The sequence below is a fragment of the Canis aureus genome, chromosome 9 (genome assembly GCF_053574225.1).
Source record: "Canis aureus isolate CA01 chromosome 9, VMU_Caureus_v.1.0, whole genome shotgun sequence".
NCBI classification, from domain to species: domain Eukaryota; kingdom Metazoa; phylum Chordata; class Mammalia; order Carnivora; family Canidae; genus Canis; species Canis aureus.
Genome location: NC_135619.1, coordinates 42647848 through 42674397, shown reverse-complemented (window position 1 = coordinate 42674397; position 26550 = coordinate 42647848). Strand labels below are relative to the sequence as shown.

Genomic DNA, 26550 nt, shown 5'->3' with positions numbered 1-26550 from the left:
AGCTCTGTGCAGACACACCTGTGCCGGGCTCCCCACTCAGTGGGGGAGTCTGCTTCTCCCTCTGCCCCTCCCCACTGCTTGTGCTCACTCTCTCACTCTCCAATAAAATCTTTTAAAAAATAAAAAATAGGGATCCCTGGGTGGCGCAGCGGTTTGGCGCCTGCCTTTGGCCCAGGGCGCGATCCTGGAGACCCGGGATCGAATCCCACATCGGGCTCCCGGTGCATGGAGCCTGCTTCTCCCTCTGCCTGTGTCTCTGCCTCTCTCTCTCTCTCTCTCTGTGACTACCATAAATAAATAAAAATTAAAAAAAAGTTTAAAAAAATAAAAATAAAAAATAAAAAATAAAACTGTGGAGGAGGCATGATTATTTCTATTTTTCCTTTGAAGAACCGAGGTGAAGGTAAGTTACTTGCCCAATGTCCCAACATGAGCAGGTAGCAAATTTTAGACTTAGGTCTCTTGGTTTCCTTTCCATCCAACCAGACTGTATCTTACAATACAAACTGTACTACAGTCAAGAAACACACAGCCTAAAACTGAGAGCCTCAAATTCAGTGAAGTAACTTAACCTTGCTCACAAAAAAGAAACAGAAAGAATTCTCGATATTTTGATAAATAACAGTGGACATATACTTTTTAGTAATTACTTATAAGTAATGAACCGTATCTGGTTGTGTCTACAATATATAAATTAATTAGGACTGAGAGAAACCAAGACTATTTTAGAAAGACTACATCAGCTAAAACAACAAAACACACATGTTGAGCTTTGACTCCAAGAGCTTAAGTATGCAGACTCCAAATCTACACGTCATGGAGTAAGTAGACAAAGAAGAAGATGCCAGGGCAAGTTCACTTTCCCAATTATATCTCTAGATGATTCCTTTTCTTTCTTGTATCTCAGGAAGGGAAGTAAAGAAGACTGATGTTTTTGCCTGGCTCCTCTTTATCTGAACAGAAAAATATGGATTTAGAACTGGGTTCAAGAGGTCTTTATTTGATTAGATCCATCCAAGAATTCCAGAAAATAAAGTATCACACAACACAGCGCAAATTTGGTTTAATAATGACATATGTGGAGAGGATCTTGTTTTAAATTTCACAATATATAGTCCAAAACAGATAGATAATTTATTCAGTCTATAAGAGATGAGTCTATCAGTCGGGGCTTATAAAATCGTACTCTTGAGCTCCAAATGACTAAGTTGGAAACATTAGCAAACTCCAAGAAGGGACAATTCAGAGGCTATAATGGGCTTACTGCTGCTATTTAAAGTAATGAAGCATTCTCTGCTTTCTGGATCCATTTCACCAAATGATTTCCTCAGCAGGTCAGATATAGATTTGCAGAAAAGTGGAAAACATTTTCCAGGAATAACACAACTGATCTCTAAGGAGATGACTTAACTTTTCTGAATAACAAATCTTGGTCTGACAGGCCTAGATTCCTCAGATGCTGTCACTGACATTCTCAGCTTCTTCCTAACCTCACCAGACCCTTAGACTTCATGTGCCCCGAACAGTAGTGTTGAGATGGAGTCATTATACTCATTGTGTGACCTTAGGTTCCTTAACTTCTTTGTGCTTTAGTTTCTTTGGCTCTAACACTGGATAACAACAGTACCTATTTCATGGAGTTGTGAGGATGAATAAGTGTTTAAAAAGGCTTTGGCACATAGTAAGTACTTAATAAACCTCAGCATTATTATTGTTGTTGTTGTTATATAACAAAACTTCCCTGGTATCAACAATGAACACTTTGCTCATTTTTTTTCCGTTACAAGCAAAGCTTTAGTTCAGAATTTCCAAATTTCTTAGATATGAAGAGGTAACAATGTTGTCTCTAATGTCTGACACTTCAAGTTTTGGTCTCAGAAAGAACCAAAGCCATCTCATCGCATATTATACGTTATAGGCTTCCCAAAGCATTCATTTTACATTCATTATTCCACTTGGATCTTCTAACAATATATCAGAAGTAGTAAAATATCAATTTTTATTAGCCCAATCTAACAGAAATGGGACAATAAAGACCAGAGTTACGCTTTGCTTAATGGTTATACTGCTACCAAAAGGTAGAAAGACCTACATGCCAGGGTTCACAACACTCAAACCAGTATTCTTTCAACTATACAAGGTGAAATATTCTAAGATCTCTTTGCAGCAGATGAAATTATTGTTTATTTATATTAATTAAAGTCCACACTTTATTCAGATTTTGCTAGTTTCAACCAAATGTCCTTTTTCTGTCCCAGGACACTTCGTTGTATTTAGTTGTCACACCTCTTTATGATCTTGGGCTTGAGAGTTTCCCAGACTTCTCTTTATGGCCTTGACAATTTTGAGGAGTACTGGTCAGTTATTTTGTAGGCTGGCCCTCAATTGGGATTTCTCTGATGTTTTTCTCATGATTAGATAGGGTTATGGGTTTGGAAGAGGAAGACCACAAAGGTAAAGTGCCCTTCCATCATATCGTATCAACAGTACAAGCTATTATCGATAGGATTATCATCGAGGATGTTAATGCTGATCATTTGGTAGAGCTAGTGTATGTTAGGTTTTTCTATCATAAAGTTACTTTTCTCCCTCTGCATACTCTACAACATTCTTTGAAAGGAAGCTGATGTGAATAACCCACCCTTAAGGAGCGGGGAGTATCTACATATATTATTTAAAATTCGAAATTCTTCTGCATGGGAGATGTCTATTCTTCCAACTTATGTATTTATGTATTCAGTCATTTATTTATATCAGTAAGGACTTTTTTTTTAATATTTTATTTATTTATTCATGAAAGACACAGAGAGGCAGAGACATAAGCAGAGGGAAAAGCAGGCTCCATGCAGGAAGCCCGATGTGGGACTCAATCCCAGGACCCTGGGATCTCGACCTGAGCCAAAGGCAGATGCTCAACCAACTGAGCCACCCAGGTGCCCCTATCAGTAAGGACTTAATGGATATTTAGTATTTGGGTTATAATTCAATACTACTTTATTTTGTTGCTCAAACTGTTCTAACTTCAGTCACTGGAAGCTCCTTCACTTGGCTCTTTTGTCCCTTTGACACACTCCCAATAATTATGTTTTATAGGTTTTTGTGTGTTTGTTTTTGCACTTTCCTTGTGGCACATGTTTCAAGCTCATCTTGTATATTTACTGCCCCAGTCTTGAATTTATCATTTCTCCAAGGAGCCCCTGGTTCCTTTTATTGGAACCAAGACCTGAGATTTAGGTATGCTCCCATTCTGGTTTTATTTTCTAGCCACATCATTTCTAACAGATTCTTCATTCTAGCTTCATTCTGATGTGAACTGGAAACTTTAGCAGAAGAATATAATCCCCTTAATTAATTTTTACAAATTACAAACAATAGTTAAGTCTAAGCAGAAAAAATATGCAAATAATTTTCATTATGAACTAAGTAAGACAAACCATCAGGCTTGCTGTATTGTAAACCAACACAACATAGTTACTACAGAACTGAACTGCAGAAGGATCCTTAGAATAACAATGTCATTTGTCGAGGGTCATCAGGGAGGATACTGATAGTATCTTCAGCTTTGCCACATAACAGACATAGCATGGTGTACTCCTAGAACAAGATAAAGTGCATAATAAGATTGAGGAACAGGGAGAAAGACACTTCATTACTTATTCTAGTAAAGCTATTCCCTACAAATTGGAATGGATATTCCCTCTGCACATTAATTTCTTCAACACCTATCAGAGATGTCTTAGGTTTATTCTGTGTATTCTGGAGTCTTGTTTATGTAAATTGAACACATGCTGATACTTTATTTACTATGTACACAAGAATATCATCTTGGAAATGCATGGCTATTTCTTGGATTAAAGCACATATTGGACTAGGGGCACCTGGGGAGCTGGGTCAGTTAAGCATCCGCCTCTTGATTTCGGCTCAGGTCATGATCTTGGGAGTCATGAGAGGGAACCTTGCAGTCAGGCACCGCACTGCGCATGGAGCCTGCTTAGGACTCTTTCTCTCTCTCCCTCTGCCCCTTCTCAACTTCCCTCTCCTAAAAGAAAAAAAAAAAAAAAAAGAAAAAAAAATATATATATATCTCCAAATACACACTGAGCTTGATTAGTGCTATTTAATTAATTCATTCATTATTTGAGAGAGTGTGTGTGCATGTGCCCATGGGCGGAGGGTGGGAGGATGAGGGGGTGTGGGGATGGGGAGTTGGGTGGCAGAGGGGCAGGAGAGGGAGGAGAATTTTAAGCAGGCTCCATGCTGATAGGAGGGATAGGAAGGTAGGACAGAAGGGGAGTGGGAGCTGGGGGTGTTCAATCCCATGACCCTGAGATTATGACCTGAGCTGAAACCAAGAGCCAGATGCTCCGCAGATTAAGCCACCCAGGCGCCCCTAGTGCTTCTATTTAAAGTAGTGAAGCAATTTAAGTGTGGGTCTCTAAGGACAAATTCCTATTCTTAGAGCTGCTCCTTTCTAGATTATTTAAGACTACTCAGCAACAGAAATGATTTTTAAAAAGAATGAATGAAAGATCGATCCCAAACTAAAACAACTATTTTTATCTACTCCAAGAAAATATACAATTAAGTTAAATCTACTCGTATGGCATGCCTCATATTTAGATAGCTAGCTGTCTGGAATTTGATCTATTTTAGGAGTTTATGTTTCTTGGGCTTAACAAATATCCAGGCTGACAAAAAAGAATGAAACCTTGCCATTTGCAATGACATAGATGGACCTGGAGTATATCAGGCTAAGTGAAGTCAGAGAAAGACAAATACCACGTAATTTCACTTCTATGTGTAATTTAAGAAATGAAACAAATGAGCAAAGGAAAAGACAAAGATGCACACAAACCAAGAAACAGACTCTTAGCTACAGAGAACAAACTGATGAACAGACTGATCCCCCAGAGGGATGGGATGGTGGAAATAGGGGACTGGGATTAAGGAGGGCACCGGGTGATGTATGAAAGGGTTGAGTCACTATCCTGTACACCTGAAACTAGTATAACTCTGTGTGTTAACTATATTGGAAATACAATTTTGAAAAATGTGCAGGCTGGTGACTGAAGAGATTTGTTTTAGGGAAAACTCCTAGGGCAAAGTCCTATTTTTATAGTTATCCCCTTTTAGAATATTTAATATGGGTCATAAACTATACACACATATTTCCTTTCAAGCTTTGGCTTAAAAAGTTTTTTTTATATTCTTCAGGAAAATAAACTTAATGTTAAATCGATTAGTATTTCCACACTTAAAATGAGATTGTTAGCTGTCTAGGGATTGGTCAGTCAAGGTGGTTTATATTTCATGGGTATGGACAGTCACTTGAGAGAGGGTCACAGAGATAAACAACTATGGTTCAGAGACTCAGAACCAGGTAACTGCATTTCTGCTTCCTACCAGTGAGTTCAGTGGGGAGCTTAGCTGTGACCAGAGAAAGATTGTTTCTTTAAGGCCACACTTAATTTCAAGGTCTACTCTACTCATACAATATTGATAAGTAGAGGCTAGAGCTCAGAGAACAAACATAGGTCTCATAAATTAAAAAAAGAAACAGGGGCGCCTAGTGACTCAGTTGATAAGTGTCCAACTCTTGGTTTCGGCTCAGATTATGGCCTCAGGGTCATGAGAGGAGCCCCATGCTGGGCTCCACGCTCAGCAGAGAGTCTGCCTGAAGATTCTCTCCTTCTTCCCTCCCCCCACCCCAAAAATAAACCTTAAAAAATTTGAAATAAAAATCCCCCCTATACAAGGTCTTTTACTGCTCTAAAATACTTCTGCTTTAAAAAAAAAAAACAACTTCTGCTTTCACCTGTGAGACATTACTAGTAGGATGGGAACCTCTCACTGGAAATGAAGAAGAAAACAATAATAAATTCCAAATGGGAGTATGTGTGAAGCTTGATGAACATCTGAGTTTTCACCCAATCTATCCATTGACAAGTTTTTATTAAGTATCTCAATGCTCTGCAATGTGCTAGGTACACTGGCAGACATGAGAGAAGGCAAGGGCAGGTCTGACCTTGCAAAATGTATAATGTAACTGGAGAGCAAGAAAAAAACCTAACATGTGGTATAATCTGGAAAGACAGTAATTATTAAATTATTAAATAAGACTGATTGCACCTGTAATCTTTAATTTATAGCTGGTTTGGAATCCAAATTTCACTGTAGGTCAATTATTTGGAATTCAAAAGCAGTTTCCCACAAAAGTAATGTTGACCGCAGCAGTTAGATTGCCAGGAAATTCCAGGGAGTCTTTCAAATTCATTGTACAAGTACTATAGAATCTAGCCATACATAGTAGTACTTCTGTGGGAAAATGTGTCTAGAATTCTAACTTGGAATGCTAGAACACATCTCCCTGTTCCACCGTGATCAAGGCACCTTTTATCAAAACTGGCCAAGTTGGGAGAATGAGAATTCCCTCCAGTCATTCATGGAGACCCTCAAAGGTTCCACCTGGGGTAAATACAGCGACAGACATTTGGAAGAAGAGTGGAGTATGTGGAATCACACTTTTGAGAAGACCAGATCCTTTGCTTTATTCTGTGCATCCCATGGCCATTTTCTTCAAAAACTATTAATTCTGACCTCAAGTCCTTTCCTTTCCTAGCCCACAGTGGAATAGAAGGCAGTCTCACAGATTCCCTTTTGTTTCCTAAGGCAAACACATAGTCCTTTCAGTGACTTTTAGGGTGATACAAAAAAATAAAGGATACCTGTTATCATTTATAATGTAGTTTCTGCTTAAACTCTCTACTCCTGTCTCTACTTTTCTCCCTACTTGTGCCATCAGAAAAATCTCACTTTAGCAATGATACTGTGGTTATTTTAAAAACAGAATTCTTGTCTTTTAGAGATATGTTCTGAAATATTGACAGAAGTGGTGATATAGTTGGGATTTGATTCAAAATAATCCTATAGGGAGATGTGAGGTATAAATACAGCAAACTGAAGCTGGGTGATGAAGGTTAAAACACTATTCTGCCTCCTTTTCCCCAGAAGACATTTAAAACAAAACAGGGTTATTAGCATTCAAGAATGACATCTGTGAGACAGCTGATGGGTTTCAAGTGAGCCTGAGTGGGCGTGTACTCACTATTTGAGAAAGTAAAGAGAAGGTTCTGACTGGAGACCAAAGCTCAGGGGAAAATCAGTTAGGGAACAATAGGAAGGGAAACCAGGGAAAAAGCAAAAGAAGACTCAAAATAATTTTAAAAAGAAAGAAAAAGTCTGGCACTATGGACCCCAAGGGAAGAAATCCTTCAAAAACCACAATGGTTGACAAAACCAGACCCAAGAGAGATGATAAAAGAGCTAAGAATGGAGGCAAGGTCACAGCATTCAGCTACATTATAGGAGACCTCTGAGAGAATAGTTTTAGTAGAGTGAAAATGAAAATCAGTTTGCAGATGGTTAAGAGGAGCACGGGGAAATAAAGAGAATAGGGTAAAGACCTATTCAAGTAAAGAAGGAAAAGGAAGGATGAAGATGCTAGAAGAGGAATCACAGAAGTAGCTGAGTGAAATGAAAGATTTTTGACTTATTTTTTAACCAATGATGAATCAAGTATATTTACTGTAAGAAATATTTTAAAACCCAGGGAGACAAAAGAAGATTCTGGATAGAGAGTAGATTGGTGAGGAAATGTAGAAAGGGTAGCCTTAGGGAGGAAAGAATACAAATCTTCCTCTCTATTGGGACAGAGGGAAGAGTCTGAGGTTGGACAATGCTATATGTGGTAAGCCAATGAGACTAGTGGGAAAGAAGAGAGAGGGAAGGTGGCCAGCCCCATGAGAACACTGAAATGAGGAGCTCAGATATTACACTGTAGCTAAAATGAGCTATGGAAGGGCCACAGTGGTGGTCTAAAGCATCACTTTCAGAAAATGAATCTGATGGTAGATCTAGAATACAGGTGGAAGGAAGCAGATGTTGAGAGAGAAGATGAAGTGGAAAGCCCAGTTTAAGAGTTGGGGTTTTTCGAAGAGAATTTCACTGTCTACAAGTTGTCAATACAAACCATCTTTCTTTATCTTCTTCTCCCTACTCTGAAGTCATTTCTGGGGCAGTTTTGAAAATGGCTGCATTCAGTCATAAAGGAAATCAGCTAGGCTTTGCTCTCATGGCAGTGATGGGCAATGGCTTAATTAGGGCAATCTTAACAGCCATTTAGGGCCCTAAAAAGTTTAAGGGGCTTCAGGAGCTTCTGAAAAATGACTAGAAGCCATCCTTTCCACTCATGAAAGGACAGAGCTGCTTCTTTAAGCCCAGGATATGCTCCATCCCCTATCTGGCCACTACTCATTCACTGAGATCTTGATTTTGCCCTAAGTTACATATAACATATAAATATCTTTTGAGACATAATTTTTGGATGCTGACAAGATGTTGTACAGATTAATCACAACATATCAGACCGGATTCTGACAGGTGTATAAGTGCTTTCTTCTACACTAAAATACAAATGAATGAGAATGGCTATACTGTAAGATTCTGTTATGAAGATTATTATTATTATAATATTTATTTATTTATTTATTTATTTATTTATTTATTTTTTATGATAGTCCACAGAGAGAAGAGAAAGAGGCAGAGACACAGGCAGAAGGAGAAGCAGGCTCCATGCACCGGGAGCCCGACGTGGGACTCGATCCTGGGTCTCCAGGATCACGCCCTGGGCCAAAGGCAGGCGCCAAACCGCTGCGCCACCCAGGGATCCCTATTATTTTTTTCTAATTAAAATGCTACCCAGGGGTACCTGGGTGGCTCAGTGGTTGAGCTTCTGCCTTTGGCTCAGGTCATGATCCTGAGGTCCTGGGTTCCAGTCCTGCATCAGGCTCCCTGCAGGGAGCCTGCTTCTCCCTCTGCCTATCTCTCTGTGTCTCTCATGAATAAATAAATAAAGAAAATTTAAAAAAATAAAATAAAATGCTACCCAAATTGGAAGGACTTAAAAAAAAAAACTCCCCTGCCTGTTAAAAGCTCTAACCTGAATTTTATATCCTATAGATGAATACGTAGTTCACTCTAAATAAGTAAGTCAATCTGAAGGCTTGAAAATGGAGGTAGTAAGAGACAGATACAGGCTCTAGTGTGTCCTTATGGTTACCAGGTTACCCCTGGCTCTGCCCCACTGCCCAGCTTTTCTACCTGACCATCAGATGATCTGTGAATCTTCAACAACTCAGGCATACAGCAGCCTTCTGTACAATTCTTCATGTGCTCGGTGGTCCAGCTTCTTTCCTCCAACCTTGGTACAGCCATCCTATCATTTTACTTAACGAATTATATTACAATATCTTACCACAGCTGAGACTACAAAGTTGCTCGACTCTATGTGCCTACTGGGGAAGACATGGATAACCTCCTTATCAGAATTCCCATGCTCAGCAAGTATGAGGGCAGTGGGCAAGCCAACACTCATAAAAACCAACAACTGTGCAATTACATAACTGGATAGAGAAAAAAACAAGCACAATTGTAACCTCATAAGAGCCCACAATGTGCTATTCTTTAAAAACAAAAATGACAGGCTTGAGATATCATGCATTTTGATTTGTGACTCTTATGAAGACAGCTTGGAACAGATCAATGTACATCTAAAGTGTCTCTCCTAACATACACAATTAGAAGAGAAGGATGGTCTCCTTTAATATTTACTAGTACTCCACTTATTAAAACTATATTTATATTTACAAAAGTACATTTATTATCCCTCCCCACAATAATATACCATATATATACATTTACCTGAAATTCATCCATGATACTGAATGTGTACTCATGCCTGGCTATTATGTGATGACAATTCTTACACAGATCTGCCAAAACAGAGAGAGATTTAAATAATTAAGTGTCGGAAGGTCTCTTAAGGCAGTAAAATTTCTATTTTCAGTAAGGTATTGCTTTATAAGAATCTTAACTGATATATTTAACACAGCAGCAGGAAACCCATTCTAATATCTACCTTGATAAGAAACCCAAAATCCATCACATAGCAACACTACATAACGAATGGCCTCAACTCAGAGATTTAACAGGCATATACTAATTCCCATTCTCAGGACTTCTAGAAACTGTACTACAAAAAACAATCATAAATAAAAAGCCAATGCTAGACATTAAAATGAATTTAATAATAAGACTCCTTAAAAATATGATCATAAATAGGATTTTTAAAAAAAATATGATTTATTGAGTGCCTAATGTGTGCCAGATATAGTTCTAAGTACTTTTTATCTGTTTACTTACTTAATCTTCTCAAAACCCAAAGAGGTAGATCCTATTGTTATCACCTTTTTAAGGATAAAGAAACAAAGGCACACCACAGTTAAGCAATTAGCAAGACTACTGAGCTAGAAGTGTGGGAAACAGAATTCAAACCCATGCATTCTGGCTCCAGAGCCCTTGCTCTTAACCACTGTGTCCTACTACCTCTTTAAAATAGAGTTGAAAGGGTTATTCCTGAAATAAAGAAAAAGACTGTTCTACTTTAGAACACTTAGAATATTTAGAACATTTTCAATGACTAAAGGCTTAGTGTCTCTCATATCTTTTTTACAAAATATCATTATTTGCACATTTATTCCTCATATATTCAGAACATACTGAAGAACCAGGTGACAAGCAAAAAGAGGATATAAACAGTTTAAATTATCATCACCATACCTACTTGCTAAAATGTACACACACTTAATTTACTCACAAAAATTCTTAGAGTGCCAACCTCAGATCTGATTCATTTTTATGATACAGAGCTTATTTATTTGGTTCCTCAGCATAGAGGATGAGGAACAGCATATGAAGGTAGCACAGAAAGATAATGAGAAAGAAGACAAAAAAAAGCTGAGAGCAGAAACAAGACTAAAAAACCGTAACATCCCAGGGTCATTCTGTATGGCAGCAAATAGCCCTAAACATTTTAGTAGCTGTTGGAGGACATCACTGTATTAGACTATAGTAAAAAAAAGAAAACTCACATGAATGACCATAGGGTTAAAAAAAAAGTCTCCGTCTTGTTTCAGAAGGCATAAAGACTTTAGAATAAACAAACAAACGGGATGCCTGGGTAGCTCAGTGGTTGTGTGTCTGCCTTCGGGCCAGGGTGTGATCCTGGAGTCCTGGGATCAAGTTCTGCATCAGGCTCCCTGAACCCAGCCTGCTTCTCTCTCAGCCTGTCTCTGCCTCTCTCTGTCCCTCATGAATAAAGAAATAAAATCTTTTTTTTTTAATTTTTATTTTATTTATGATAGGCACACAGTGAGAGAGAGAGAGAGAGGCAGAGACACAGGCAGAGGGAGAAGCAGGCTCCATGCACTGGGAGCCCGACGTGGGATTCGATCCTGGGTCTCCAGGATCGCGCCCTGGGCCAAAGGCAGGCACTAAACCGCTGCGCCACCCAGGGATCCCAAGAAATAAAATCTTAAAAAAAAAAAAAAAATAATAAATAAACAAAAAATGGTACCTGAATCATAAGCTTCAGTCATCTGCAAAAGTCACTTAGGCAGAATCTGATGATGCTAGCTAGCATCATATTTACTAGCATCATATTTATCTTCCTCTTAAAAACTGAACTAGCAACTCTGTTGCAATACAATATAGAAACAGGCCTCATAAAATACAACGTATCAGTAGGCACAACATATCAGCTTTCTAGAGCAGGTCTCTGCCACCAGATTTGCATGAAAATAAAAACTCTACTTACGATCATAGGTAACTATTTCTTCACCATCTTCCTCTTTCAAAGATTTGTTTGTGATCAGCATAAAATCCCGCTTACTGCACACTGCACAGCCTGTAAAGTTCAGCAAGAAAGAGCCATTCTCCAGGCAGATGTTACCCTAAGATATTAAAAATAGGAATTTAATTTTCTTCTATTTCAAAATCCGTGGTGAAAATAATTAATAGACTAAAAATTTCTAAAGGCAAAAAACCACCCCCAAAAAACCATGGCCAGAATTTACTTGCTTGAAGTCTGTACTAAGTGATTTTTTAAATTACTAGCTTTCCTCTAGAAGTGCTATTTATGGCAACTAAAACTGAAGCAGTGTTAAGCAGTAAGTCTCTGAGGATTGCAACTGTGTTTGAGAGGACTAAATGCAAATGGATATTTAGAAACTTAATAAAGCTTTAATAATATAAAATGTGAAGAGGAAAAATCAGAAGAATCTAATAGCCAACAATATTAAATGAGGCATAGCATAAAACTAGAATTAAAATACAATCAAAATGGAAGCACTGGGGCAGCCCGGGTGGCTCAGCGGTTTAGCGCCACCTTCAGCCCAGGGCGTGATCCTAGAGACCTAGGATCGAGTCCCATGTCAGGCTCCCTGCATGAAACCTGCTTCTTCCTCTGCCTGTCTTTGCCTCTCTCTCTCATGAATAAATAAAATATTTTTTAAAAAAATAGAAGCACTGAACTAATGATAAAAATGATCTTATACAATGTGATGGTCAGTTGATAGTTGAAATTGCATTTTTTTTATGCCTTAAAAAATAATACAAAATAAGCAAAGAATAAACCCTCATCTCTACAGATGCCTGTCCTTAAGGGTATGTGTGATTCAGGCAGAGAAGATAAGCTCTGCAATTCATCAGACTGACACTACAGTGTTCAAAAGAAAGGGATTTGCTTCATCACTAAGAAACTGTAAATAACTTATGCTCCTAGCTCAAGGGAGGTCTTTGCTAAAGGCTTACTAATTGCTCAGGAAGTAATTTTATAAATACTCTAATTCAACCTCATTTCTGACCCATACATAAAGTATTCTTTAATAATTAATGTGACTAAAAACCAGTCAAATCAACACTTCTCCAATGCAGCTATGTGCTTGATACTGTGCAAAAGTACAGTGAAGGATTAGGGGATGAGTCACATCTTTCCTCCTTCTAGGTGCTTATGAACTAGCAAGAAAACCAGCTTTAAGTGATGCCATAGTGTAGCCTTCCTGGATTCCCAGCACCACAGTCAACCTCTCCCTTTGGAGTGGCTCCTTGATGCTATGTATTAAGGAAGAGATTAACTGTTAGGGTGGGAGTGGGTGGAAGCGAGGAAATCAATCTAACTATATAGTTGGGAGATACTAAATCACAGGCACATCAATTTAACTGCTAAAGGGGAAAAATGGCCTTGGGGTTAAAGTTCAAATTTCCAACTATTAAGAAAAGGTACTTTGATTTTTTAAAAAATAAACTTCACTGAAGTATAGCTTCTATATAATAAAATCCATATACTGTAAGGGTATAGGTGAATGACTTTTAACAGATATATGTATCAATGTAACCACTACACCAATCAAGATATAAAAATTTCTATCTTCCCAGGAGATCCTTCAGGCTTTGCAATCTACCTCCAATCCCTATCTCACTTCAAGCATTCTTTGATCTGATTCCTATCTCTAGATACTAGTTTTGCTTGCTATAAAATTTTATATAAATAGAACCATGCAGTACACTATTCTGCATCCCATTTCTTTTGTTCAAAATAATGTCCATGTTAATCATCTATGTTGTACTAGAAGCTCATTGCTTTTTATTGCCAAATAGTATTCCATTGAATGGATTCATCTGTTGATAGACTTGGGTCCTTTTCAGCTTGAAGTTATTATGAATAAGGTAGCTACAAAGACTCAGTAAGTCTTGTGTAGATATATGCCCTTCTCTTGAGTAAATATCTAGAAGTGGAATTGCTGAGTCAGATGGTAAAAATATGATCTATGCAAACTCTATAACTGCTCATTAATTTTCCAAAGTTTTCCATTTTCTATTCCCATCAGCACTGCATGAGTTCTAGTTCCTCCATATCCTCACCAACCTGAGGTACTGTATCTTTTATTTTAGCCCTCCTGATCACGGGGTATATCACAATAGTTTTTAATTTGCATTTCCCTCATGACTAATAACGTTAAACATCTTTTCATTGTGCCTTACAATGTACCTTCTTTAGTGGAGAGTCTATTCAAATCTTTTGCCCATTTTTTGATAGTTAGATTGTTTATCTTATCTAGTTTTAAGAGTTACTGAGTTGTAAGAGTTCTATATATATCTTATTTTTTTTTAATTTTTATTTATTTATGATAGTCACACACACACAGAGAGAGAGAGGCAGAGACACAGGCAGAGGGAGAAGCAGGCTTCATGCACCGGGAGCCCGACGTAGGATTCGATACCAGGTCTCCAGGATCGCGCCCTGGGCCAAAGGCAGGCGCCAAACCGCTGCGCCACCCAGGGATCCCCTATATATATCTTAGAGACAAGTCTTCTGTCAGATTTGTATTACAAATATTTTCTCCCTGTTATTGGTGTGCCCTTTTTAAAATGATGTCTTTTGAAGAGTTTTGATTTTTATGAAGTCCAATTTGTCAAACCTTTTCTTTCACTATTTGTGTCTTCTAAGACTAGTATCTCTCATCTGTGAAAAATATCTACCACAAGTCTCCAGAAAATTTTATGAAACCAAAGATAAATATTTACTATCTATTCATTCCACACTTAATATTTTTTAAAAAAAGATTTTATTTATTTATTCATGAGAGACACACAGAGAGAGAGGCAGAGACACAGGCAGAGGGAGAAGCAGGCTCCATGTAGGGAGCCCAACATGGGACTTGATCCAGGGTCTCCAGGACCACACCCTGGGCTGCAGGCGGCGCTAAACTGCTGAGCTACCGGGGCTGCCACACCTGGGCTGCCCCACACTTAATACTTCTTGAGGGATCCCCGGGTGGTGCAGCGGTTTGGCGCCTGCCTTTCGCCCAGGGCGCGATCCTGGAGACCTGGTATCGAATCCTACGTCGGGCTCCTGGAGACCCGGGATCGAGTCCCACGTCGGGCTCCCGGTGCATGGAGCCTGCTTCTCCCTCTGCCTGTGTCTCTGCCTCTCCCTCTCTCTCTCTCTGTGACTATCACAAATAAATAAAAATTAAAAAAAAATTAAATACTTCTTGAGATGCTAATCCATTATTTTTCTCTGCCAATTTTTTGGATGAGTACACTATACTTGCTACCATCATCTTATTGTCCTTTCCTTTGCTAAGCTCAAAGTAGTTTCTGCTCTTACTGCTCTCAGAAATATCGCAAGACTTCAAAAACTCCTAGAGTTGGTCCTCTGTGATTTCAATTGGTCAATCTCTCCTGAACAGGAAGAGAGTCCAATTCCTCCAAGAGTCGCCCATTCCACTTTTGCGCATCTGTTATAAAGTTCTTTGTTCTGACTCAAAGCCTACAACCCAATAACATCCACCCACTCAAGATTTCTAAATCTGCCTTCTGAAATTCCAAATAAAATTTTAATTCGTCCTCATGACAGCCCTTTAATTATTCCAGAACAGAATAGTCAGAAAAAAAGTGCTTATGAAAGGCATTTTTCAAAAAAGAAAAGAAAAGAAAGGTACTTTTCTGGTTTCTCAATCACCTCAAACCTTTTCTCTATTCTTCTTCTACTTTATTTTCACTTTCTAAATTATTCCTTGAAGCTCAGCCCTTGATTCTCCTTGATTCTCCACATTCTTTTCCTAAGAAAACAAATCCTTTCTATTTTGACACTTTTATTTGGCTAACTCATCTGAATCTCACACCTAAACTGCAATCCTGTATTTTCACTTGACTCCTTGGATGTTACATTCTCAATCTTGGATGATACGTGATACAAACAATCTGACCATGTGAACCCCAATTTTGGTTCTCTCTCCCATATGCCTCCAATTTCTGTAATGGTATTTCCAATTTCCCAATTGCCTAGATTGAAAACTCTAAGATCATCTATAGTTCCTCCCGCCATTAAATGGGTTGAGTTCTATTAATTCTTTCCTTGAAATGAAGTCTTCATTATCTCATGCCTACACTACTGTTGCCATGGCTCCCCAAATACTCTGTAGGGCTCTCCCTTTTACATTCCCTCCCCCCACCATAACCTCAACATACAGTCGTAAGATTCATTCCCCTAAAATATTTCAGAATTATTTCTCTATTCATTTTTTTCTGATGGATGCCCAATGCCTAAAGTGTAGAATCTAACTTTTTTTTTTTTTTTAAGATTTTATTTATTTATTCATGAGAGACACAGAGAGAGAGAGGCAGAGACACAGGCAGAGGGAGAAGCAGGCTCCATGCAGGGAGCCTGACGTAGGACTGGATCCGGGTCTCCAGGATCATGCACTGGGCTGAAGGCGGCGCTAAACTGCTGGGCCACCGGAGCTGCCCAGAATCTAACTTCTTAATACAATTTTTAAGTCTTTTGGTTAGCTCAATTATTAAGAATCCAACCTAATCTCTTTAATACTCTTCCCTATAAACACCTCCCTTGTGTGGTCTCTGAAAAGTGCAGTGTTCGTTATTGAATTCATAAAAATTTATTTTTAAACTTTTTATGAATCAGAACACAGTGAAGTATATGAAACAAAAATGTACAGTATAATGCCTCTACCTAGTAGGTATCAGTAGTATCCCCAGTTGTGACAACTAAAAATGTCTACAGATAGTGTCAAACATCCTTTCGGAGGCAAACAAAACCAAAAACCTCACCCTGTTGAGAGCCACCGCTTTAATTAATTCACTTTCATTACTCATTCATGGTGTTCCATTCTATGATCCTATCACACTTCTCCCGTTTGCGACTACAAATAATGCTGGTATGAGCATTCTTACGCAAGTCTCTAGAAACATATGCATATGCACTTCCTTCTCTAGAATGGGAACTGCTGCATATCTTCATTTGATAATGCTACACCTTTTCCCAAGAAGGTTGTAACGTGAGCCTTCTTGTTATATATCCTTCCCCCAAAGACTGAGTATTACTCAGGATAGCAAGAGACCGGAAAACTGCAGATTTCCGGCCTCCCAACCACGACAAGAATCCTTGTTCCTGTTATATTCCCCAGGCCTCTGGCTCCTCCTTTCCTTCCCTAATCAAAACCAGCCTTCAAATCCCAAAAGAAGTCCACCTTTCTCTTGAGGAAGCAGCGCTATTTCTCTCCCGTTTCTCTACACCTCGAACAGCATTTATGAACTGTTACTCCCCTAAACTGTAAGCTCTCGGGATGCAACGAAAGCTGCCTTTTATTTCTTTGGAATCCCTTTCTGGCCTCGCAAAGTAATCTAGCTACACACGTAAATGTTCAATAAGTATATCCCGAATGAGAGTAAAAAAAAAAAAAGCTTCGGCAACCTCCCGAGATTGAGAAGAACCGAGATTTTTCCAAAAAAAAAAAAAAAAAGTAAAGGCCGGTCATCTGAGTTCTGGCCTTGGCTCCCCGGTTCAGAGAATGTGAACTTGGGCAAGTGATTGCCCCTCTCCGGGCATTAGTTCCCCCTGCAACACTGGGTTATACCAAATGGCCTCAGAGGTGGCTTCCGGCGCTAGAAATTCGGTAAGAAACGTGAATTTCACCGAATCAAGCTTGAGAGGGAGACCCGGGGTTGGGGGGGGGGGGGGGGGCGTGTCCCTTCGTCGTCGGACTGGATATTGTTGATGGTGGTGGAGTTTCCCTTGCTGTGCCCTGGAACTCGAGAGAAAGTGGGGTGACGGCTGAGGTCAGCCGCCGGGGGGGGGGGGGGACCCGCGGAATCCGCGGCCAGAGCACGCCGCCGCCATCAAGCGCCTAAAGACAGCTACCGGGTCACCGCCACGCGCAGAGCGGCCGGGTCGGCCCGCGCCCAGCCTCTCAGGGAAGGCCGGCCGGGGCTACGAGAAGCCCCAGGGGCTGGCGGCTGGCCACGGGCCACGGGCCACGGGCCGCGGGAGCGAGACGTCCTCGGCGCCCACTCGCTCACCCGGTTGGGATACTCCTTCTCCACACAGCCCCCACACATCCCGGCGCCGTTCCCGGGACGCGGTCCTCCAGCGCTTCCGGGAAGACGAAACCTCGCGAGAGCAAAGGCAAGGTTGCCGCATGCGCCCGAAGTCCTCGACCCCGGAGGGCTGGCTCTCGCGAACTTACTCGGAATCTCCGCCCCCTTCGCCCGCTGTTGTTCTAGGGCAGAGCCCGGTCTCCCAGGGAACCGCGCGAGACCCGGCGAGAGGCTCGCGACACCTACGGAGGGAGGGGGCGGGGCCGCGCGCCCTGGGGCGGGAACCCGAGGCGGGGCTCGCCTAGTTCTAACCCGCGCCGGCCTGAGTCGAGCCGCGGCACGCACGATGGGGAGTCGTTTCTCGCTGCTTCGGCTTGCTCCACACGTAAAGCCGAAATGATAATAACCTAAACGCCTTTCCATACCGGGGAGAGCGATAAATCCGCTCTCAGCAGGTGAATAAGCAACAACCCAAGCGTCGGGGAAGAGGCACTTAGAGCTCTGCAGAGAATCTCCTAAAGCTCCTAAAAAGAACGCGTAAAATGTTAATAAATAAGTGACTGTGGTTTATCCCATTAGCGGTGGGAAACGTGTTTCTTTGTCACAAAACGTGCACACACTACGCCGATAGAACAGGGCGAGGTCGATGCTGCGGGGCTGAAAATGCTCGTGGTTGGATCCCTGCCTTCTCCTTTTCCTTCGTATTGAAGGAGCTTGTCACAGTAACATCATTAACCTGAATACGGGTATCCAAAATCTGTGCTTCTGAACAACCTGTCTTCATCCCACCCAGCTACTCCAGCGGAGGTGTTTAGCGGGAGCGTCAGCATCCTCCCTGAACCCTGCCCTATGGAGTTAAGTCGGAAGAAATCAGGGAGCCTATGAGACTTGGGATCCAGGATCTTTAAAGAAGAGATGAATAACTATTTTCAAAGTTCACTCTATTCTTGGAATAATTACCATGCCTTCCACTGTATGACATTTTCGACCTTCCAAAGTGTCCTCATTTCAGCTTCTGATTGTGTGCCTTTCCAACCCTGTAACAATGGTAAGAAAAATGTCTCCCCTTTTCAGATGAGGGAACCAAGAAATAAATGGGTAAGGTCTTATCTGTGGTAACAAAACTGCTAGCAGTCCCCCAGGACTAGGACTTGGTTCCTATCCTGGGCTTAACTTCTTTTTAATAGAGTAGCCAGTAGCCACATGTGGCGAATTTGAACCGAGATGTATTGTCAGTACATTCTACACACTAGATTGAGAAGACAGGATAAAAAAAAAAATGCCAAGTATTTCATAAGTAATTTTTTTTTAAAGATTTTATTTACTCATGAGAGACACAAAGAGAGAGGGGTAGAGACAGGCAGAAAGAAGCAGGCTCCCTGCAGGAAGCCCAATGTGGGATCCGATCCCCAGACTCTAAGATGACACCCTGGGCCAAAGGCAGGCGCTCAACGGCTGAGCCACCCAGGCGTCCCACATCAGTAATTTTTATATTGATTACATGTTAAAATAATCGGCTAAATAAAAATATATTATTAAAATTAAGTTCGTCTGTTTTTTTGAATCTGGCTACTAGAAAATGTTAAATTACACAAGTAGCTTGTATTTCTGCTGGACAAGGCTGGTCCATACAATTCTGTCTCTTGATCCATTTTGAAATGTGTCCTCTGTTTTTAAAACCTAATGCTGACTTTTAATTTTACTAACCGCTGTAGCTATTTTATTCAATTCTATAGATATTTGTTGAGGCCTTCGCTGCTCAAGGAACTGTGTGGACAACAGGAAGATGAAAAAGACATTGTCGCTCCCTGTTCTCCAGAGACTCATCATAGAGTGTGAGAGATAAGATGAGCATAAATACCTATAATTATTGGTAGATTGTGGTTTAAGAGCACAAAATGGAGAGACTGCTTCCAGGTGCAGATTGGGAAAGAGGAATTTGGGCCTTGAAGTATGTATAGGATTTCAAAAAGAGAATTTTAGCATAGGAATTTCAGGTGGACCATGCCAAGGAGTTGGATTTTTATCCTACAGGGGATAGTGAGCCACTGGCAGTTTGAGCAAGAGAGTGATATCAGAGTTGTGGTTTAGGAAGATCATGTTAATAGTATTTTGTTGGGAATGACTGGAACTGGAAGAAATTGGACATTGAAAGGCAAATACTAACAGAAACCACAAGGGGGAGATGTATAGCTTTCTGCCTCATTAACAGAGAACAATGGTGATTTCTAAAATTAAATGAATACAAAATTACACTGCAGTCAAAGGTCTCAAAAAGTAGGTTCTTTGGCATGAAAGACAATCTACATATTTACCAGTGTTTTTTTTTTAACTTCCAGAGTGATATGATCTTGTTATTAAAATGAGCACGTGAATAAAAAGGTCATCTATTCTTAGGTACAAACTTTCAAGAGCTAATGGTTATCCACCCAATGAAGTTCTCCATTCAAATCTAAATATATCCAGGGCAGAGAGGCAGCAAATGAGATGGGAGGAGGTGGGCAGTACCAGAAATTGAAATGTGATTATTTCTTAAAGGAATATAAAGGTTTCTGAGGTTGATAGGTGGAGGAAAGGAAAACAGAGGCTACAAAGCAGAAGATTAGCACTGGATAGGAATGACCAGAGTAGTGGTGTAAAATAAGCAAAAAAAGTTACTGAAAAATCTATTTTCTTTTATCTTATAGGTAATTGTTTGAAGTTTGCAGGAATCATTTAAGGATTAACTTCTAATAGAATTTTCTCTGGGACAGTACCCATAGGAATCTTTAGTAAACATATGATGTCAATAATGTATGTTAAGTATGCCCATGTGTTGCAGTTTATGCATGAGTTTTATTTCTTGGTAAAAAGAATCTGTTTAAGAAACTAGTTATTGAAACAGTTCAATTACATATGCTAAACTACATCCCTGGGGCAGGATTAGTTTTTCCTTTAGAGTGTAGTTTGAATCTTCTTTTAACACCTTCTTTCTAGTACCTTTTGTCTTTTGTCTTCTATGATGCCTGAGCCAAGAGGCTGGAAGGATGCAGTGCCTACAGCATGCCTATCATTTTCAACCTTTGTTTAAAGGGGTAAGGAAGCAAGGAGCCTTTATGGTACTAGTGTCAGCCCAATTTCACGGGTGGAGAGGAAACTCATCTCCAAAAAGAAGTTTATCTGCTTGGTGAAGGTGTGTTTTTCTTTCCATTATCTCGAGGCAGGTGTGAAACAGGGGTGGTTGTCTTTACCTGGTTTCACCTGCCTAAGGAGAATGAATTAGCAGCAGTCCTAGTGCTATCCCGTGAACATGGGTGAGCATAGTGGGGGCAGGTACAACAAAGCACTTCAGCACAGGGCTGGTTATTTTAATTTTTTTAGTTTAGTGGCCAAGTTGGACTTTCTTTTATTGAGGGTTTCTCATGGGTATTCAGATTATAAGCTACAACTTCCAAGTACATGACACTTAAAAACGAGAATTGCTATTTTTCCCCTTTAACTTGTTTCCTCCAGCTAAAATATACAGATCATTATTTTCACATACAATTTTCATAATGTCAAATCTGATTTTCTTTGGGGGAAATGTTATCTTTCCAATCTTACATGGATTGGGATAGATTTAATCAAAATATAACTGGGTTTTTATTTTTATATTTTTAAAGATTTTATTTATTAGAGAGAGCAAGAGAATATAAGCAGGGGGAGCCAGAGAGAGAGAGAGAGAGAGGGAGAAGCAGGCTCCCTGCTCAGTCTCTGTCTCCAGGGTCCATCCCAGGATCCCAGGATCATAACCTGAACTGAAGGCAGACACCTAACTGTCTGATTTGGAAAGTTTCCCAAAGGCACAAAGAGGCAGGGAGCCCTACTTTGGGTCTCCTACCGAATTACAGGGTCCCAGTACTTCCAGTTCTCTGTAGTTTTTTTCTCTTGACAAAATCTTCTTTGAGAACTAATGAGAAAGTACGCACCAAAGTTTGAGCAAACTGAGGCATATTATAAAGCAACTATAGAAGACAGTGCCAAGAATGCAACAGTTATAATAAATCATCTTACATCACTGCTTAAAAGCTCCATGATTCCCTATTGCCTTCAGGAACAAGGCCAAGTTCCTTACTACAGTATTTAAAACCTTTTAAAATATGGCCCCAGTCTATTTCTCTCACCTTGTGTCCTGCTGCTTCCCTCTCTCTCCTTCTGCTACCTTTCCTTGTCATCACACATTACCTATTTGTAGCCTCACCAAACTACATATGGCCCTAACCTCACCAACTTCTTCTGAGACTTCTTTCTAGCTTTTTGTGCGCCATTCCCTCTGCCCAGAATGGCCCTTTATCTGCCTATTGAGATCATATTCAGTCTCTCAGACATGGTTCCAACATCACTGCTTCCATGAAGACCAAATATTAGTTTCCTCTTTCAAACTCCTGTAATGACACTTTATTCTTTCCCCTATTATGGAATGCAGTCGCCTCTTGACTACAAACTCCTTTAGCATGATGCTTATTTCTCAGCTTTTAGCATTATGTCTGACACATTCAGTAATGCTCTTTGATAGATTACAAAAGCTGAACACACAGTTGCACTCAACTCTCCAGCCTACCCTAATTCCATGGCCAATTCCATACCCCATTTCCATGACCTATTCACTCCAGGCCATTGCTTTTGAGGATTTTAATATTTGAGAAACAAAACAAACAAAACAAAAAAACTTTTAGGAGAAGGAGTTTTGGTTAAAACGTTGTTTTAAGCCCAGTATCTTCTTCTTTATGCACCAATAATCTATTGCTTAGCTGTGTCTTCATGCTGTGCCCACCAAAAAGAAGATTCTGCCGAAGGCATGGATGACTCAGCAAGAACAAGTACCCTAATATCATTCAATTTAACACCTCATTGCTCTCCAGGAAATGATCTGTAAACTTAGAGTTCAGTTTGTCACCTTATTCCTGGAAGTTTAGCAACAACTTCCTGACTTCAATTGGTTCTATATACTACTTTGTCTTCTTTCATAGATTAATTGAATCTATAATGGCTTGTTGATTTGGTTTAAAATGGGGTAGATTACTCTTCTACCAATATGGTTTCCTAGTCCTCTCCAACTAAATTAATACTTGAGATGCCTATATCAGACAGTCTTTCATTACAAAATTTAAAATAGTGCCCAAAATGTAAATGAAGAAACAATATGATAATATTAAAGCTCAGGAATTCGATTTTTTAAAAGATTTTATTTATTTATTCATGAGAGACACAGAGAGAGAGAGAGGCAGAGACACAGGCAGAGAAAGGAACAGGCTCAATGCAGGGAGCCCAACGTGGGACCCGATCCCCGGGACTCCAGGATCACGCCCTGGGCTGAAGGCAGGCACTAAACCACTGAGCCACCCAGGGATCCCCAGGAATTCGATTTGATTCAATTCATACAATGTTTAGAGTACTTGCTCCATGCTTGCCTTCAAGTAGCATATAATCTAGAGCAAAAGAAAAACCAGTGATCACAATAGGATGTAATAATTATACTTAGGGATGCTACTGGAGCCCAGAGAAAGGCCAAGCATCTCAGCCAAGAAAAGATTGGAGAAAGGAGGGACACAGTGTCCCCAAAGATTTTCCAAAAGTGTTGATACTTCAATAGACTTTAAGAATTGGTGGACATTAGAGAATATTAGGAAGAGTATTCCCTAGAAAAGAGTACAACATGTGCAAAAGTATAGAGACACAGGGAAACAAGTTTGGAAGGCTGGCGCATAGATGGGTAGCATAGATCTAAGAAATGTCCACCCTTTCCATGAGAAGGATCAAGTTTTAAACCTTACGTCAAGGAGGTTGACTTCATAATTATGCCCAGCCCTGGTGGCAGTTATCATGTAATGAACTTAAAAATTGCTCAGTCTTCTTCCTACTATATATCAGCATCACATTTTCTACCACAGTGGTTGTATGGAGATTACAGATATGGAATCACATCCCAGCTCCATCACTTATTAGTGACATATTGGGCAAGGCATTTAACTTCTCTATGCCTTTTCTCTCCTTTGCCAAGTGGGAATATACCTACCTCACTGAGTTGCTGTGAGAATTAGAGATAAACCACTTAGCATAGGATCTGATATATGTATTGAATATTCCATAAATGTTAGCTATGTTGATGAAATTGAGTCCAGAGAATCTAATCAAAATATAAGCATAAATGGGCCATAATCAAGATATGGTAAATAACCACAGCCCTAGAGAATCTCAGGAGAACTCTCAAGAAGTTATCTAATATACACCTATATATCTAAGAAGATCAGTGCTTAAATCAACAGCATTTGGCCCTGGCTGCCACCAAGGACCCTAAATATATCTGAGGAAAGATAGAACTGGGAGAGAGAACAAAATAAAATCACAAGCAGAAAAAGGAACAAGAGATTAAAAAAAAAAAAAAGGAAGCAGAATGATTGGACAAAGGAGATAAAAAATACACTTCAGTGGCACATCTACCATTAGTTGCCTATTCTTGGCTTAAATTTTCAAAGCAGATAGCGACTTTATTTAAGATATAAAGAACTAAATGAAAGGTTTGGGAACTCTTAGAGGTCATATATTCAATTATCCCAGAGACAGCTAGGTATAAGAAGATCTCAAGTGGAAGGAAAAAGGGCATCTCTGGGAATGTTTGGGAGTCCCCCTTTCCCCCCCCCCCCCCCCCCAAGGAGTTCTTTATCAAACTGGAGAATATCTAGAAAATCTATAGATAGGTTATTGTGTTTATTAAGACTGCTGATGGGAGCACCTGAATGACTCAGTCTGTTAACATCTGACTCTTGATATTTGGCTCAGGTCATGACCTCAGTGTCATGGGATGAAGCCCTGAGTTGGGCTCTGTGTTCAGCAGGGAGTGTGCTGGAGAATCTCTCTTCCTCTACCACTCCCCCTGCTTGTGCATTCTTGTGCTCACTCTCTCTCCCTCTACTAAATAAACCTTAAAAAAAAAAAAAAAAGACTGCTGACGTCATGAGGGACTCAGAAACTGCTTAGAGACTTGGCCTAAGCAAAAATGTCAGGCCAAAGGTTTATAGATAAACTCTGTAAGAACCAAATTTTAGAGGAGTAGTCAAAGGCAAACTTCCTCATGTTATTCCATGTAAAAACAGATGAATGCTGCCTAATTCTAGTTACAGGCTTGGTAGGAGGTATTTTAGGAAGACCTACCCATCAGTAAGTTGAACAAAATGATATTCCTTCCTGGAGCTTTCCAACATCCATTCATACCCCCATTTGATTTTGACTTGATGCTCTTTGGTAATGGCTCTCTGTTAAGTATTTACTTCCAAGAGATGATTCTGTCCTAATTATTTCTTTCCCACATGCCTTTCATTTTTCAGTTCATGTTCTAGTTTATTTTCAGAGTCTAAGCTATCATGACTGCCTACTGTCTTTTTCTGTTTTTAGGCTTTCTTCCTTCTCCTTTGGTTACTGGTAGTTTAGCAGGGATAATGCTAAGCTAGGACCAGATGTTAATTAAGCAAAATAAGTCAAGCAAATCAAAACTTCCAAATATTTGGTTTCAGGGTAGTTAGTCACAGCAGCATTTTTTAAAATGTGATTTTATTTTGATATAAGTTACATAAACCCTCTGGTTGGGGCTGTCAGCTTTCTTCTGTTTGATGTCATAGCAGAGCAATGGAAAGGGTATGCTGTTGAGATAGAGAGCAAAGACATTAAGAAGTAACAAGGCAGCAAGGCAGAACCATGTACCAAAGGCTATGACCCAACCCCCACCAAAAACTTGAGTAGATTTTTTTTTTAGTAGATTTTTTGATGAAAATACCTCTTTCTAGAGACATAGAGGATTTTTTCTTCCTACCAGAATGATAATTGTGTGTAAAAAAAAAGTTTGAAAGTTTACTGCTAGCCTAAGTTTCATTCCTAAATAACAAAAACATCATCATGATGAACAAATAATTTTTAGTATATATTATGTATAGGAAGGACACTGGCCAGGCATCAGGTGAACAAAGAGGGAGAATGCATGGTCTGTACTCAGAGGATTTACTGTCTCAAGAAGATAAGTCATGTACATTTAACAAACGAAGTTTAAATACATTTAATAAAAACTGCCACATAACACATAGTGGATGTCAAATGAGTAATATATATGTAGCTGATTATATGCTCCAGTTTGTCCTGGATTGTCTTGGTTAATGCCTCTTGTTCCAAAATAATTATGTCCCCTGTAATTCTCAAACATTACAGTTTGGATGATAAATTATATGTTCAACTTACATATATACCTGTGGTCTAGGAATTAAGGGGAGAGAATTTTTATCAATGGCTAGGGTAGTTGGTGGGGGAGTTCTTGGAGGTGATAGACCTTGAGTTGGGCCTTGGAGAAAGAGGAGGACAGAGGCAAGAGGAGAGCACGCTACAGGAGAATATCAAGAACAAAAGACCAAAACGGATATGGGAATAAAGATAGCCATGGCACAACTCCAGGGGACACTGTTCACGTTATGTTCTCTATGAATGGTGGCCCTTGGATTGTGTAATTGTTGGCTCTAAGAATGTCATATCTGGGGAGTAGTTGGAGATCACTTTACCTGGAGAAGAAAATTTGTGTAGAGGATTTGTGTGAGAAAGGAAGCAAGTGGGGCACCCAGTGGTTGAGTGTTTGCTCTTGGCTCAGGTCTTGGGGTTGGTCTTGCATTGGGCTCCCTGCGGGAAGCCTGCTTCTCCTTCTGCCTATGTCTCTGCCTCTCTCTCTCTCTGCATCTCTCATGAATACATAAATAAAAT

The 26550-nt window shown here is 39.9% G+C and overlaps 2 protein-coding genes across 4 annotated transcripts in view; one reads left to right on the top strand and one right to left on the bottom strand.

Moving 5' to 3' along the window:
* Positions 1 to 980: 980 nt before the first annotated feature.
* CHURC1 (churchill domain containing 1) lies at positions 981 to 17939 on the bottom strand. Of its 3 annotated transcripts, none has more exons than XM_077909631.1 (4): positions 17779 to 17937; positions 11714 to 11849; positions 9760 to 9830; positions 981 to 3594 (listed from the first exon to the last, which is right to left on the bottom strand). In XM_077909631.1, the coding sequence occupies exons 1-4, from the start codon at positions 17815 to 17817 to the stop codon at positions 3502 to 3504; spliced, it is 339 nt and encodes a 112-aa protein (XP_077765757.1). In that variant the 5' UTR covers positions 17818 to 17937; the 3' UTR covers positions 981 to 3501. The 3 variants fall into 3 exon arrangements, with proteins under 3 accessions (XP_077765757.1, XP_077765759.1, XP_077765758.1); XM_077909633.1 differs by lacking the exon at positions 981 to 3594 and adding an exon at positions 3724 to 4039; XM_077909632.1 differs by lacking the exon at positions 981 to 3594 and adding an exon at positions 6464 to 9274 and having other exon boundaries at positions 17779 to 17939.
* Positions 17940 to 18063: 124 nt separating this feature from the next.
* SPTB (spectrin beta, erythrocytic) overlaps positions 18064 to 26550 on the top strand; it is a 146621-nt gene continuing 138134 nt past the window's right edge. Inside the window, exon 1 of the mRNA XM_077909612.1 lies at positions 18064 to 18844. The gene's annotated coding sequence lies outside the window, so the exon portion shown is untranslated. The remainder of the gene's footprint in view (positions 18845 to 26550) is intronic.